General features: G+C 40.4%; 1 protein-coding gene across 18 annotated transcripts in view; it reads right to left on the bottom strand.

Moving 5' to 3' along the window:
* NRXN3 (neurexin 3) overlaps nt 1-16,014 on the bottom strand; it is a 966,298-nt gene that overhangs the window by 695,856 nt on the left and 254,428 nt on the right. For all 18 annotated transcript variants that reach the window (XR_008508436.1, XR_008508437.1, XM_054515101.1 and 15 more), the window contains exons 5-6: nt 10,467-10,768; nt 3,857-4,018 (exon numbers count right to left, since the gene is read on the bottom strand). Coding sequence is in view for 16 of the 18 variants with exons in the window: in XM_054515101.1 (XP_054371076.1) it covers nt 3,857-4,018; nt 10,467-10,768 (464 nt within the window). In the remaining 2 variants the exon portion in view is untranslated. The remainder of the gene's footprint in view (nt 1-3,856; nt 4,019-10,466; nt 10,769-16,014) is intronic.

The following is a 16,014-nucleotide window of genomic DNA, read 5'->3' as shown; positions in this document are numbered from 1 at the left end:
GGGAAGTCCCTTCCTGCTGCAAAGGGGCAGAGATGGTCACCAGGCACTCTGCCCCCTGCCACTTCAGTACCTGCATGTCCTCTCAGAGGAAGTGGGAAGGCAACAAGCCACTCAAGGAGCCCTCTCGGCCCCAACATGAGCAAATTTGTCAGTGTACTCTCAGACTGATGCAGTCTAGAGGAAATACAAGAGCTTACAGAGGAAAGGCTGAAAGTTTCACCTCAAATTTAGCAAAAATCCCTTTACCTTCCTAGGAAAGTAACACATGCCTAGAGCCAGTCTTGAATGAATGCAGAGACCATTCTGCTTTAACACCTTCAAGAGATTAGCACAGGACTTGGCAGGACATTCTCCACCACTAAAAACAGCAATCCACTCAGGGGTGTGTTGTGTCTCTGGTATCAGCAATTACTTAGCTAGGACTTAACTATGAAAGAAGAGCTTTGCTCTACTAGAAAGCATAAACTGAAAGGAATAATATTTGGTAATAGCCTACCCTACCCCTTCAACTAATTTTCTTAGCTTAGAAAATTTTTGTTAAAAATCCAAGCTCCTCCAGTACTGGGTAATGAGAGACTGAGCATCCTTTTTGGCTATGGGGAAAAGAAATGTAAGCTTGAAACATAAGCTATAGGGACTGATTTATAAAATATGCTGACAAATGTTATCTTATTGCAGGGGTTCCATATTCCGGTCTCCTATCGCAAAAGTTTCATAGCTTCTTAGGGTTTCTCGTAGGCAGCTCCTCAGAGCACTGACTCTCTCTTCTTCACAAAGTGACCAACTGACTCCAGTTCCCTTCTCAACCAGCCAACCCACTCTTTATAGCACTCTTCTTCTCATTGGTTACAGCTGTGGCCTGTTAAAGCCAGGCTGTTCCCAATCTTTGATAATTGGCCCAGCTGCAACTCCTTAGGGGTAAGATTACTTTCTACACTATCTTTATTTTCTTATATTCTATCCCACTACAGACAAGCTACACAGAAAGCCAAGTAAAGTTCCCCGTAGCCAGTTCTGGAACCAGACACATCATAAGCACACAAGCACTGCACTAACCCAGTTCTGCTCCTCCAGGATCAAAGCTCATTGAAAGCATTCCTGGACCACTACTATAAGTGGGTTGCTTTTAAGCAGACCATAGCTCTAAAGCAACCATCAAGTCAAGACATCTGTTCATACACATCTCCTGTCATTGCCTAGTCAAGTGAAGATTACAAAGCACATTTTGATTATCTGTTTTCTTCCTCTCATGCTTAAGCGGTTCCCTGGGTTTTCCTTCTCACAGAACATTACGAGCCTGGGATGACTATGTTGGCGGCTCTTAGCAGATTGTGCAAGCTAACAGAATACAAATGATTATATAAATAATAAAGCTGCTGAAGATTTTCTTGTCACTGCTTTTTTGCTCCATTGGCTTGACTTAAAGCACACATAAAAATGGCCTCTGCTAAGTGTTATGTTCATAGCATCCATAAATAAAATTTAGATCCTGATTTAAAGAGACACTAAGAGGCTGTATCTCCTCCTGATTTCAATCAAACTGGGATGCTCAGTGCCCAGGAAAATCAGATCCAAGGCTCAATAAATGTAACCAGAAGGATTTGATCTCTATATGGCAGTTTGTATTCAATCAGCAAAGTTTCATTTCCTATATAAGATGCTCACAAACTCTTCTCTAGCATATGTATATCCCTGTCATCTAGAAGTCAGGCAGGAGAGCAGCTTCAGACCCTAACAACTCTTCCTTACCAGGGGAGAGGAAGATAACACATAACATACAAACCCTGACACCATGAGTTGAGTATCAGTAGGATGATGACTTGTCAAGGCAATTACAGCCACAGAACAACATCTAGCTCAGCACTGCTGCTTCCATGACTCCTATGTAAGCTTTTTATAACACTTTGTGGAGACATCAATATCTGTATGCCCATTAATCACAGTGATAATCACAAATTGCATTAGAAGAGAGAAGAAAGAAGATAAAGACTGCAAGCCAGCATCAAAACTGTACCAAGTTTGGGATTTGGACAGAACTTAACTTTTGTTTTGTTTAGGGTTTTTTTATCAAGGATCACTTTTTTGGTTCCTGCTGCTAGCCAGGCAATCCAATCTCTATTACCCATGTGTGAATTTTCTCAATGCTATGTGGCAAGTGTAGCCAGCCAAAGTACAACAACAGAGTTTTCAGAACCAGCTAGCTCTTCCTGACCAATGCAACCACTCAAGTGCACCAACTTAGCAACCCAGTTTAAGGACCTAAGGATCACAGCTGTCTGTCTCAAATACTGTTAAGGCCACAGAATGACTTTGCCATGAAATGAACACAGAATGGAGTGACAGGATAGTGCTAACTCCAGGCAGAGGTGAGATCTGGTCATCCTGGGTAATGCATCCACACAAAACTTCCCACTGTGGCAAATTTTGTAAAGAAGCCACTTCTACACGTATCACTGGTCAAACAAAGATCTCAAAGATACCAAGTTACGGGACAAATGGCATCTATGACTACTGAGGGACCCCCAACCCCCCCCCCACCTCCCAATCCCTTCCCCAAATATGCCTCCATGGATAACGGAAACTTGGACTGTAAATTAAGCCACCACGACCAGGAGCTTGAGATAAGATAGAGGTGATTCTATTGCCCAAGTGTTATCTCAAGCCTAGGGGGAGGTAAACAAAGCTGTGAGACCAGAATGCATAACTCATAATGGACATAAAGAATGTAGAAATTATGGGCCATAAGGAAAGCAATTATACTGAATCAGCTTGGACTGGGTAAAAGGTAATTCCACCAGGGGGAGATTCTGACCACTGACTCACAACCCACCAACTCAAGAAACCCACCAACTGCAAAAAACAGAAAGACTGAGCATGGGACTAATTAACATTAGAAGCAAGGGAATTATTTAACCCATAGAATGAAAGATGTGTGTAACCAATGAGCATTAATTCCTTTGTTTGAAAAGATATATAAACAGTGAGAAGTTTTGAGTGACCTCAGGCCCCCCACCACTGAGAAGCCTAGGGTGAAGGAGGACCAACGGACACCACTGAATGCAAGGGTGGTGGTTATCTTTTGTTTAATCTGTCTCTCTCTTTTTCTCTCTTTTCTACTTCTTTCTATCTCTCTACCTCACATTTCATTGTTCAATAAAATCCATACTATTGACTTCAGTATGTGGTTTTGTTTGCACTTAAATTCTGGGAGAGGCATCGCTCAATAATCATAATATAACACATGGTACACTTCATGTCCACATGCCATGTAACTGGCACACTTCCCTGACACACCCTCATGATGCATTCTCCTTGCAAAATTTAAACTTTTTATTCTACCTTCTACTTTCATTTTTCTGTTTTATTCTATTTTTGGATCTTCCTGGAAAACTCAGATCTAACTATACTCACAGGTAAAATCCAGGACCTTAAAAAGTATTCTAAATAAGCTTCTGATTATGATTTTTTCATCTCAAATTGCTACTAAGTAACCAAAGGCCAGTTGTCTTTTTATAATGGCTATTGCCATTATAAATGGTGCCTAGAAGATAGTAATGCTTTCTTCTGAAGATAGTAGAGCTTTCTTCTGAAGGGCTGGCAGCTTGCAGAAGAAACTTCTTCTACTACCATAAGTATTTTTTCTATAATCCAAGCACCGGAAGTATGATTTTGCCTTTAAGTTCATGAGTTCTCCAGCCTTCCGACCAACTGGATGACAAGTTTATCTTTACAGAGCTGTTGCAGTTATCACTATAAAATTAGGCATCAGGGAAAGAATTAATTGTGTAAGGCAGAAAAGAGTGATGACTTTAGCAAATCAAAAGCACAGAGACAAGAATTAATTTCAAATAGTTACCTCTTTGAGACAGCCCATGAAGTTATTGCTTACTGGAGACCCAGGTAAATCAGCAGTACTGGGGCTCCCTCCCACGTAAAAGAAGTCATCTGAGCCCAGCATGGTGTAGTCCTCCTGTGTGTAGCCCGTGGTGGTAAGGATGCCATCCACAGAGATTGTCACCTGTTTGAGGGACACAATGGACAAAGAAAATCCCAGCAATGACCTTACAATCCAGAACAGAACAACTTACCTCCCCTATAATTTTATGCCAGTTTTATAAAGGATTTTGTTGAGATTTGGTATGCTTTTTTTTTTTTTTTTAGTTAAGTTGAGCTCTATTTTCTGGTCTGATTTTCCCACAGAGAAATGCTTCAGCATCTGCTCTCCTTTCTGGTGCATCAGCACTCTCAGGCTTACCCAGCAGCCTATCCATCCAGATGCTTTCCATCTATTCAGGCCAGAAAATATAACTGTCCTTGAAAGACATTTCTCATATTAGCTGATTTTATGATTAATTAGAATTTATTTTAATGATTACAGTTAGTTATGGTTGTTAGTAAAAAAAACACTAATGAAGACGAGGTTGGTATTTTTTATTTTTTAAGTTTCTTTTGCTCACAGCACACTGACAATCATGCATTCAGGGATAGGGGGAGAGGGAACTCACTTTCAATACATTATGGATGTGCATGCCATGTACCTGGAGAGACACACACCCCCCACCCACCACAAACAAACAAAAACAAAAAAACAGAAAGAAAAAAAAAAGAAAAAAATTTTCAAATTAACCCATAACCAAAATATAAGCAGAAAATAAATCAAAATAAATCAATCGCACACCAACAAATGTAATAGAAGTGGATATGAGAAAGAAAGCAAGAAAGAAAGAAAGAGCTACAAAGCGTGCACACACTGCACTTTGACCTGTCATGCCAATATATCTGAGGTCGAGAAAGACAATAGGAAAAAAGCAAAATAGAGAGAGAGAAGGAGAAGAAAAAGGGAGAAATGACCATTTCACACTCGCATGCAGTCAAAAATAAAAATACCAAACGAATTCCATAATAACAAAAAAACTCAAAACGAAACAGAAACGTCCCCAAAATCTCTAACCACAAACACATGGAGGGTGAAGGGTGACAGAAGGAAAGGGTGGGAAAGGAGGAAGTGAATTTGATGTGTTTTGCTTGATGTTGTTAGTGGTTGCAAGGGAAGATGGAGGAAAATAGATCGAGGCCAGGAGGAGACGGGCGAGTCACCAGACGTGGACATGCCATGCAGAGTGTGTACTGAAACAAACAACCGGCTGAGCTCCTGTTGGCCACGCAGGTAGAGGTCAGAGAGAGAGAGAGAAAGTGAGAGAGAGAGCAAGAGGGAGAAGGAGGAGAAAAAGCAGAGGGAGGGAAGTGGGGGAAAATCATGAGAAAGAGGACAACTCTGGCCAGTTTGCCCATAATAGCCATTGTCACAACAAAAGGGTGAGAGAAAAAGAGAGCCTTCACCACCACGGACTAGAGGCCCTGCAATGGTTCTGATCTAGAAACCTTCAGAGTAAAAAAACCGTACTAAACTAAAAGCCAAGAAAAAAGCCAAATGAAAACAAAAGCAAAAGAAAGAAATCTGAAGTCAAAAACAAGGGACAAAAAACCCCAACAATTTATCACCAAAAAGAAAAAGAACTGAAGACACAGGTGAAGAAAACAATGACAGAAATGTCCAAACCCTATTTCCAGGAGAGCTGTGTTAGTTGCTTTTGATGCTCATTTTTTCTATTCAAAAAGAAGAAAGGAAAGAAAAAAAAAAGGGGGGGGAAACAACGTGTTTTCAATGAAATTAGAATAAAATTAAAGGAAGCAGTAAGTATAAAGGAGGGGGGAAAAGAGCAGGTAGGGGGAGGAAAAGGCAGGTAACACACGGCAAACCCAAAAAAAGAGACAATAAGAATGATATCTACCAGACAATGTAGTTTGTTTACCATAGCGTGTCCAATGCCTGAGTGCTTTGCGGAAAAGGGGGAAGAAAGGAAATTAAAAAATCGTGAACAGAACGATTGTTAATTAAAATAACTAAAAGCAAAGATGAGTCGTTAGGGTGTTAGTACATTAGTTGGTTAGTAAAAATGACACATTGCATGAATGATCTAGTGTTAGTTTTTCAAAAAAAGGCGTGGGGCACCTGAGACACACAAAGTGAGGAAGAGGACAATATGACCAGGACTCTATGGGGAACCATGCCTTTTAGACTGTAAAGAAACGGGGGGCTGCCTACTCTTCCCACCCTGGTATTAGTCATTAACTTCAACCCTCATACACATGATCCAGACCTGAAGCAAAGTTAAAACAGTGCAATACTTACTCTTCAAATGCTCATCAAGGTGCTTCCCTCTAACAAGAACCTTATGCTCAGAGATATACACACAGAGTACACAGTTTGCCCCTTCAGCACAAACCCAGCCATGACTCCCTTCTTCCACCCACCACCACACCAGTTCCTCTTCCAAGCTTCACTACCCTCAAGTGCTGCAGAATATCACAAGGCCAGTACTTTCTTTGGCTGGAGGATACAGCTGAAGATGAGCCCAAGACTCTGTTTCTTCCTTCCAAGTTTCCCAGTCTGCAGGTTTCCTTACAGCAGCTGAGTTTGTGACTTTCAGGAGAAGCACATAACAGTGCCTGTGCTTGGCTGTTTGCCTGTGTCCCTTGTATCCAGGTTGAAGATAGAAGATTGACAAGACTTAGCATCTCTATTACACAGGAGCTAGGAGATTTACCAGTCGGTTTGGTTCAGCAGAACTTTTTTAACCTGTCGCAAGGCAGGCAGATGTCAACTGTTAGAACCTACACTTTGCTTTGTGTTTTAGTTAACTTTAGTTAAGGAACTAAAGATCTTCACAATAGATTTTGCACTGTGACTAGCTTTAGTGTTAATAGGGAAGGGCAGCCTGTGCAGACTCCAAGTCCCTGTTGCAGTGTGACTGAAGTTGGCAAGAATTATCCTAAATTACACAAGCAAGATCTACGTTGCCTCATGTAAAAACCATCTGCTTGCAGGCTTCAGAGTTGTGCACTGATTAAGGAAACAGGTTTTTGAAGACTTTGTGGCACTGAGCATGAAGTCCCAAGGTTATTTGCCAATGGGAATGAAATCATAATAATAGCCTGTACTTGGAAATAATGAGCACAAACTCCTGAATTCTTCACCAAGGAAGTCTTACTCACAGCAAATTGTTGTGTTAGTAAGTTTATTTTTACAAACAAGGGAGTTGAAGTATGGGACAGGGAGAAGAGCATGCTAGAAATGACATGGAGTGTCAGCAGGAGACTTGAAGACAGACACAGGAAGTCTGACCTTCAGTTTCCTCTGCTCGTCCTCCCACCAGACCACACTGCCCCAAACACGCTCTGAAAGCCCGGGTAAAATTCAGCCGTGATCCTACTGCTAAGTAAAGGTTTCTCACAAGGCAGAAAGAGGGCTTAGTTTTAACTGAAATAATAAGATAAATAAACAAGGAGATTTGCTTTGACATTGACAATCACTACTCAAGGGAATCTGTGGATTCACTTGGTTTGTCTCTAAGGAGATTAACTGCTGTAATAGTCATTTGATCTAAAAAAAAGCAGCCCTTAGTACTCTCCCAACTTAGCTACAAAATATTTAACAATTAAAAAAACCACTAGGCAAAAGTCCAACTCTTTAAAGTTCTACTCTAATTCTAGAAACAGCCAAAAAATTATGCAAATCCTCCTCCCCTTTCTCTTAGCCCCCAAAAAAGCAGAGGAAAAGATTAAATGGCATCCTGAAGCTGCTGATAGTCCATTTAGCTGGAATTGCTTAGATTTAGATAATATTCTTGGAATGTCTAAATTATTGCTTTTAAAGTTCATTTTAAAGAGAAATATATCTACCTCCAGTGCAATATTTTCAAGCAATTACAAGGAGGCTACTGATTTTCTTATAAAGCTTCAACATTCAGAGGCAATATATTTTATTGGGGTTTTATGTTTGGTTTTGAAATGAGTTTTTTTAAGAAAACATGAGCACAGCTGGAAACAAGACTTTCTAGTGAACTATATTATACTGCAACATTACAAGTGAATTTATGTCAGGAAAGACATAGAACCGATAATCTTTTTCATACAAAATTATTTAGGTGATACAAAATTATATCGAATGACAACTTTCAGGACTATCATGACTACCCTGCCTCAAGGCCTCATCAGTTCCAATATCTGGGCAGCTTTAGGTTTTGGGTCAATGTCTTGATTTTGAGACAGATCAAAAGTTAAAATGCAAGTATCCAGGGAAAAGATGACTAAAAAAATTCCAGCCTTATTGATATTTATTGGTTAAACTGTATTCTGTCATGTTTAACTATAGAAATGGACGCCAAATCACTTCTGCTACTTAAATGTGATTTGATTTGAAGACAGGCCTTTCTTTGCAAAGAGCCCATCCATCTCATTAAAACATCTTCTCTCTTGCCCAGTCAAGTTGGACTCTTTAAGAATTCAGGATCTCTTAGAAACATTCACAGTGAATAGATCAGGAGGCTTAAGATTTTACAGTACTGCTTAATTGGAAAGGGACTACCTACTTTCTAATAATCACCACAGTACTGCCCTAGACTCATCCAATACGAAAAGCCACAGACAGATTTCCATTTTCTTGGTCCACTTCTGTGGACCAATTAAAAAATCACTAGCTAAAATAATAAGAAAAAGAATGTAACAGCTTCCCATCCACAGTTTTGTTTGTGACCCTTCACCTTCTGCATCTTCAATATCCAAACCAATCCTCGCATGAAGCAAGAATTAATTTTGCTTCTGGCACATTTGCCTGCTGAAATTTATTTCAAATGAAAAATAAAAAGTACAATTAACTAAAGTGGCCAATAAGCTCTACTGAGATATTCAAGGACCAGCTGTTCTGAAACTACCTAAAAATAAATTTAAAAAATCACATCAAATAAAGCCATCTATTCTGACCTTTTGAGACTGACAAACCTAGACCAGTTAGTGCATCTCCCTCTACTGTACTGATGGGAAAGGTTAAACAAAATAGAATCATTAAGACCCATCCACTGCATAAGAAATGAAATTTTCATCTGTATATAAACTATTGAAAACAGATTGATTTCTTCATAGGTAAGTTTTCTGTAGTCTCAATAAAGTTTGATGACAGATTTTTTTTTCAGACCCAGCCATCCTAAGCATGTAGAAATACAGGGATTTACATGGGAAATACAAATAAAAGTCTTCAGCCCCAAGCCCAAATATTGAAAAGACATGAACTGCTGATAACAGAAAAATTATCCACTTATCTCTACTAGTAGAGACTTATTCTGATTCCTGGCACTGACTATCCTATACTCACAGAGACTTTGCTCTTAGCTAGTGTAAAATCCTTCCACAAATTACATTGTATAAACTTATATAAAGCTATTTAAAGGTTTTATTAATATTGGCATTAATGAGAAAATAAACAGGTAACATTGTATTCACAAATTGATTTTTAATTTAATTCTAAATCTTAGTTTACAAGCTACTTCTGCTCCTCTACCAATCAGCAAGACATCAAATAGCTCCTATTCACCATATAAACCTCATTTATTATGCAGCAGATGGCTCTTAGTGACTTGATATATTTACCAGCTTTCAGAGCAGTTATTTAATTTTATCTTATCTATTTATGTATTAATTTATATTTCATGAGAAAGGCTTTAGGATTTTAAGACTAGCCTACTATCAAATACGTCACCTGACATAGTTGTCTGCTAGGAAAAGCAGCATGTAGATGTGCAAAATTACAGTGGTAAAATCAGAAAAACTTTTCCAAAGTGGAATTGTAGGGTGCTGGATTGGTCTGAGTTTGCATGGGGTTTTTTGATCCTTCCACTTTTCCAGTCCTCACAGCAAACAGAGAGTCTCAAGGCAGAGACAAGAAATAAAGTAGAATCTCATTATAGAAAGAAGGGGAAAAAATCAAAAAGAAGAAAAGAAGAACAGAGAATCAAGAAGACTCAGAAAGACTCCAGCCAATTAATTCCAAAGCTATAAAGTTAAAATAGTTACACACATACCCACCAGCCTGCACACCTGCACACTCATATGCACACACAAAAGAAAAGGAAAGAAAACAAAAGACTTTCAGAATTAGAACTGTGACATCATGGCAATGGTTAAACCAATTAACAAAACTGAGAGAAAAAGGAGAGAGGTGTAGAGCGTTGGCTGTTGGCAATAGACTCTATTCCCACAGTAATTAAATGCAACAAGAATATTACTGATAAGATTGAATAATAATTAAGGAAATAATAAAATTTAAAAGGGAGAACAGAAAAAAGGAAAAGGGAGATGAAAGTAAAGTTATGTCACAAGTTTTTATTATTAAATCAAACTGGGAAAAAAATAGAAAATTAATAAAGTGGAAATGAAGATATTGCCGGAGGGATAAATTCCCATCAACTAATGTTTTTTTCACTGTCCTTTAGGCACCAAGATCCAGAATAGGTGGAGAAACTGTAGCAACAGCACTGAGCTTCCCCATTTCTCCATTACTCTCTCCCACCTGCCTGTCCCAACAAAACAAAACAAAACTCTCCCCAGCGCTTTCTCCCCTTCACCATTACCTGCCGCAGGTTGCGTGTCACCTTAACGTCGTGCCACGCGTTGTCATTGAACTTGCCATTGACCGGCTCCACAATGGCCTCAAAGGCCCCAGACCCCAGGTTGATGACCAGGGACACTGCACCGTCCTTCAGGGCCAGGTTGACGTAGTCAGCTGACTTGCCCGTGTGCAGGATGAGCCCGTTGCGCTGCCAGGTCTTGAAGGAGAGCGTGATCTCATCACTGCTGCTCTGGATGGGGTTTTGCGACAGGTCATAGCAAAGGTACTCGGAGCCACGGAAAGTGGCCATGTTCTCATCTCGCGCTGCAAAGAAGGGAAACAAAAGGTCCATTCAGCACTCAGTCAAGAAGAGATTTATGGTCGTCACGAAGTTTAGGCATCCCACAGCACTGTTAGCTGTAGAGCTAAATATCAAGGCATGCTAATAACTGTGGAGCTCCTTTTGTAATATGGCTACCAAGAGAATAAACTGCAGGGTCGTTGGTAGCGATGAATTTTAGTGCTGTGTTTTTAGTTTCACTGCAGCACTGTCTCCATAGGGACCATTCAACAGTATGCAGTGGTGTCTAGGAAAAGCACATTTAAGGACTGTTATAAGACATTTCACATCCTTTTTAGGAGAAGGATGGAAAGCTCTATTATTCACAACACAACCACCACATATGTGTTGATTAAAAAAACACCAACATTTCACAAAGATCAGTATTCAGATTCAGCACTACTGCCATCTGAACTTATATTAACCTGACAGGAAATTTAAGAAAGACACCAGAAGGTAATCCTAACAGAGCTGCCCCCTTCTTTCAACGGAATGAAAGACCAAGCAAACAAGAGGGCCACATGAAGGTCCTACAGATTCCTTCTCTGAGAGCATGAAGCAAGTCCACATAAAACATTTTGTCCACAGATATAAGTAATGTCGCTGATAAACACATGTGAGAACTTTGCCTGTATTATCACCTTTTCCAGGAAATCTGTACTAGATTAGCATATCTTCTTCAAACAGCAAAAATAAACGTGGGGGAATTATTCACAGCACATGATATTTAATATCTCCTCACAAAGAAAAGAAATATCTTATGTTCAATAATGAAAGCCACTGGAAGCAGTGTTTGAATATCATGAACATCCTTTGTATGAGCTGGAGGCTAGAGGTCTACTTCCCAGTACCTGGGTTTCCAGTCACTCAAAGCCAATTCTGCTGCAGTATTGTGCTTATGTGACTTGAGCCAGCTGCATACCCTGATTTTATCCAGTGGAAGAAATCCAGAAGAGTGATAGGAAGGCTTGGAGGAGGGGTGGCTAGTGCCAGCTGGAAGGAAATGGTACTTGCAATGGAGTCTGTATAGATCTCACCCCCCACTCCATATTGCAGCACCTTCCTGACTCCCAGCTGTGAAAGCAAGGCTGAGCAGTAGATAGTACAAGCAGTCAAGCTATCGTTGCTTACAAATCACTGCATAAGGCAAATGTTGGTGCTATTTTCATTGGCATAATTAGTACTTTTCTGCTTCATTTTGTACCATTTAGTAATCCTAATAAGGATTAGCCAGAATTTATTAGTACAAGACTGAAGGGAAAATACTTGTTGTCATAGCCATTCTTGGAGAATAACTACATGGTAAAATCTGTGTTCTCACAGCATAAAATAATGGTGAAAAAACACCACAGTATTGCAACTTGTACATATAACATTCTCAAGTGAAAGGTCTGATTTAAGCAAAGACTCTCGCAGAAGCAATGTGTATTTGCACTTCTGTAGGCAAGCCATGTGTCCAGATACTCCTGCAAGGAAACAGCCACCCAAATTGCTTCATGCAGCAGCACACATTGGGAGCCAACGGGCTCAAAAGCAGCTTTTCAGAAGAAGACCTGTGGTCCCAGCTGAGCACACGTCAGCAGTGCCTGCCCTTCCAGCAAAGGCCAGCTGCATCCTTGGCTGTATTAGCAAGAATCCAGTCAGCAGGCCAAGGGAAGTGATTCTTTCCCTAATGGAAACTTATGAGATCACACCAGGAGTGCTGGACAGAGCACTCCTGGTGTGATCTCGTAAGTTACCATATCCCTCATATGATAATTACTTCAAAATCCTGGAGTCAGTCCAGCAAAGAGCTACACCATACTCAAGGTACTGGGGTAGTTAATGTGTGTGGAGAGGCTGAGGGAACTGGGTTCATTCTGTCTCAAGGAGAGACAACTCAAGGGAAACCTTACTGATCTCTTTAATGACTTAATGGAAGAACACAGACAAAACAGGTTCAAATTCTTCTCAGAGTTGTGCAGAAGGATGAGAGGCAACAGATACAGTTGAATACAAAAAATTCTCATTCTAAACAGAAAAAAATGTTTCATCTTGAGGATAGTCAAATAGTAGGAATGGCCCACAGAGACTGAAATCTCCACCCTTAAAAATACTAAAAACTTGATTAGGCAGAGTCCTGAGCTGCCTGAACTAACTGGACCTTCTCTGAGCTAATGGTTGGATTACACAGCCTCTGGAGGTCCCTTCCGAATTATTTAGCTTTTTGATAATTTTCTGAATACATTTAACTACCACCAATAACTGTTTATGCTTGTATCAGTGTTAAACCAGCCTAAGCACAGAGGGCTGCTACTGACTGCAGTTCTGGAAGTCAGAGCCAAGCACTTAACAACCCTCTCCCAACACTGACAATTCCCCTGCCTGGTCACTCCTGATCCATCAGAAGAGAAGGTGTTACAAGCAAGTTAGACACACGTACCTAGCTCCATGTACCTGCAGGTAATTCCCATCAAATAGCCACTGTCTGAGGGCAGGAGTCAAACACAATCATTGTGAGTGAGCCTTTTCCCTGCAGCTGAAGATGTGCAAAGCACTGAACACAGGTTTGTGAAGGAGGACACTCGGGTTGATTGTTCACTCAGTACAAGACATAGTAATAGGGCTCATTTACACTTCCTCAACCACTTAGATGAAATCTCACTGATCCACTCAATACAAAGGAGAAAGCAAAGAGTAGATTAGAGATCTAAACAGTAATTTAAGGCAACCACTGAAGACTAATCAAAACAGAGCAGAGCAAATTCAAAGAGACATTACTCCTACTTGCACCACTGGTTTTAATATAGGGTGCATTCAGCTACGTCATCTGCCTGTTTCCTCCAGTCACCTGCAGCTGGCCCTTGTCATAGATGGGCTTATGTATTTTATCCACCTTTGTATCCTTCCTGTTCTTGGGAGAATGTCAGCAATTTCAGTTTCATGTGTTATGGGGTTTTTCTTCCTCCTGTGGCTGCTCTGGACAGGCATTCAAATTTGCAGATCACCACACACTAAAATATCTCTGGGGTTCACTGTGAGATCAAAATTCATTCCTGTCCATGATACACCTCATAAGCACAACTCCCAAGGTCAACACACTTTCTAAGACTGTATTTTCCAAATTGCTGATAGCTCAACAGTTTACCAGTGGCCATGTGTTTTGGCAGTCTCATGAAAGGTTCAGCAGTCAGAGCCTGGTATGTGCACTAAAGAGCCTTACTGTGCATGCCCCGAGCTACAGCAGCTTCTGTCAGGCCACATGAAAAGCTTCTAACCAAGCATGGCCTCTCCTACTGTCCCAAATGTGAGCATGCTCTGACATACACCATAGCTGTGGTCAAAAAGCACCTGAAAATTACCAGAGAGCATGGAGGAGGGAAAGGGATATAGGTTCTTTCCACAATGAATGAGGAGAAAAAGCCCTGAGTAGGCTACAGGTCTCCCAGTATTTCTTTCTGCTTTCAGACATGATCTGGTGACACCTGGAAGACCACCGAGCAGTGAACCACTTGTTACTTGTTAGCTCATGACTCTTGTGCTGTACAGTTTTGAAGGTTCCACAGATTGCACTGTGATATTCATATCTTCTGCGTTCCTTAAATAGTGGTAGTGTACCAAGCAGCTTCTGCAGATACAACACACAAGCTAACCTTAGGATCCAACTCGAAGTCAACAGGGATCCTTGGTTCATGCTACATGAAGCAATAGATCAAACAGTGATTTTTCTGTTATGTGAAACCCTGTATATAGGCACTGATATTCCATTTAATTGATGATCTAGTTATTCAAGGGTGGCAATGCAACTGCATAAAATAACATTTACTTAAAACATATTTGGGATATGTTTGAAATCTATTGATTTTTGTATGATTTGCAGGATTTGATTTTTAACTCTGTTAATACTAAATAGATATACAAAAATCAGAATCTGTCAGCACATTTAAGGAATCAAATCTTCCATTCCTCTTGTTATAAATGATCAAATCGGCAGCCAAATTTATAAGAAAATTTAGCAATGATTTATTAGATTATTAGCAAAACAAAATTTGGAGAAAAAAAAACACGACAGCCAAGGCAGCGTCAACCCCGGGTGTCAGCGCTGGGTGAACCTGGATCAGACCAACAAAGTGTCAGCGTCTCCCCAGTGGTTCACCCCAACTGCTTCATGCAGTGAGCTTATATACAGTTTATTCTGCCTGAGGAGAGATGACAGAATGTTCCTTTGTGTCCCTTCACATGTAGAACTGGGGCCATACATGTGCAGGGATAGACAAAAGTGAGTCCAGGTGTCTAGATGGTTGTCTGAACACTTCCAAAGAGTCTGCATTCACATATAGCAGAGTGGCAGCAGTGCTTGAGTGTGGTAGATGCAATCTCCCAGGTGCAAATCCCTTGTGAGTGGCCCGGACATTCCAGGGAAGTCAGCAATCATGGCCCGGGAAGGTTTCATTCATACATTAACAGACTTGATATTATCTTAATGCTGTCCAGGAACTAATTGAATAAAAATAAGACTCTGCTCTCAGCTGGGGTGGTCAAAGACATAGCTTAGATTTTACAATATTTTATACATAAATAGCATGAATTATCTCTACCATATACTACACTCTTGTTGATATTGATCTAAATTTATTATTTACTTCCTAATTCATTCACATAACAAAAATCTCCGCAGTAGCTGGGATTTTCAAAGATCCAAGATTTGTACAAAATTCCACACTTGGACTTAAACCTTCACATATTCACATATTCAAAATTCCACACTTGGACTTCAACCTTCACTTATGCAAAAAAATCACCTGAATAGAAGCAAAACTCAGAATCGTCAAACTAGCACAGATACTTTCCTTGAGTGAATGGAGTCACGGATCACATCAATGGGAAAATGTTACCCTTTCCTGACCAATCCCTAGCAGACACAGCCAGCACATTTAGCAGCTACTATCACCATCACACTGAAAAGCCAGTTTTTCAAGTCTCAGACTTATATCTGTTTAAAGCCCAAACCAGCCATCAGCACATATCAAAGGTTGAGTGCCGGAGCAGAAACAAAAGCACAGAAAACAAGTACCTAAGCCAAGCTCCTGCCTCTTCCCATCCCTGAAGAGGCCCCAGCGCTTGCTGAGTCTCAGGTCCCCTGGAGAGGTACAGAGCCCAGGATCTTCCCATACAGTATATAGGTATACTGCCTCTTCAGGAAAGCCAGATGGCAATTTTAACTTCAGTTTTTATGTGCAATGTTGTTATT

This window comes from Molothrus ater, chromosome 6 (genome assembly GCF_012460135.2).
Source record: "Molothrus ater isolate BHLD 08-10-18 breed brown headed cowbird chromosome 6, BPBGC_Mater_1.1, whole genome shotgun sequence".
In the NCBI taxonomy this organism is placed as follows: domain Eukaryota; kingdom Metazoa; phylum Chordata; class Aves; order Passeriformes; family Icteridae; genus Molothrus; species Molothrus ater.
This window is presented reverse-complemented; position numbering and strand designations above follow the sequence as displayed.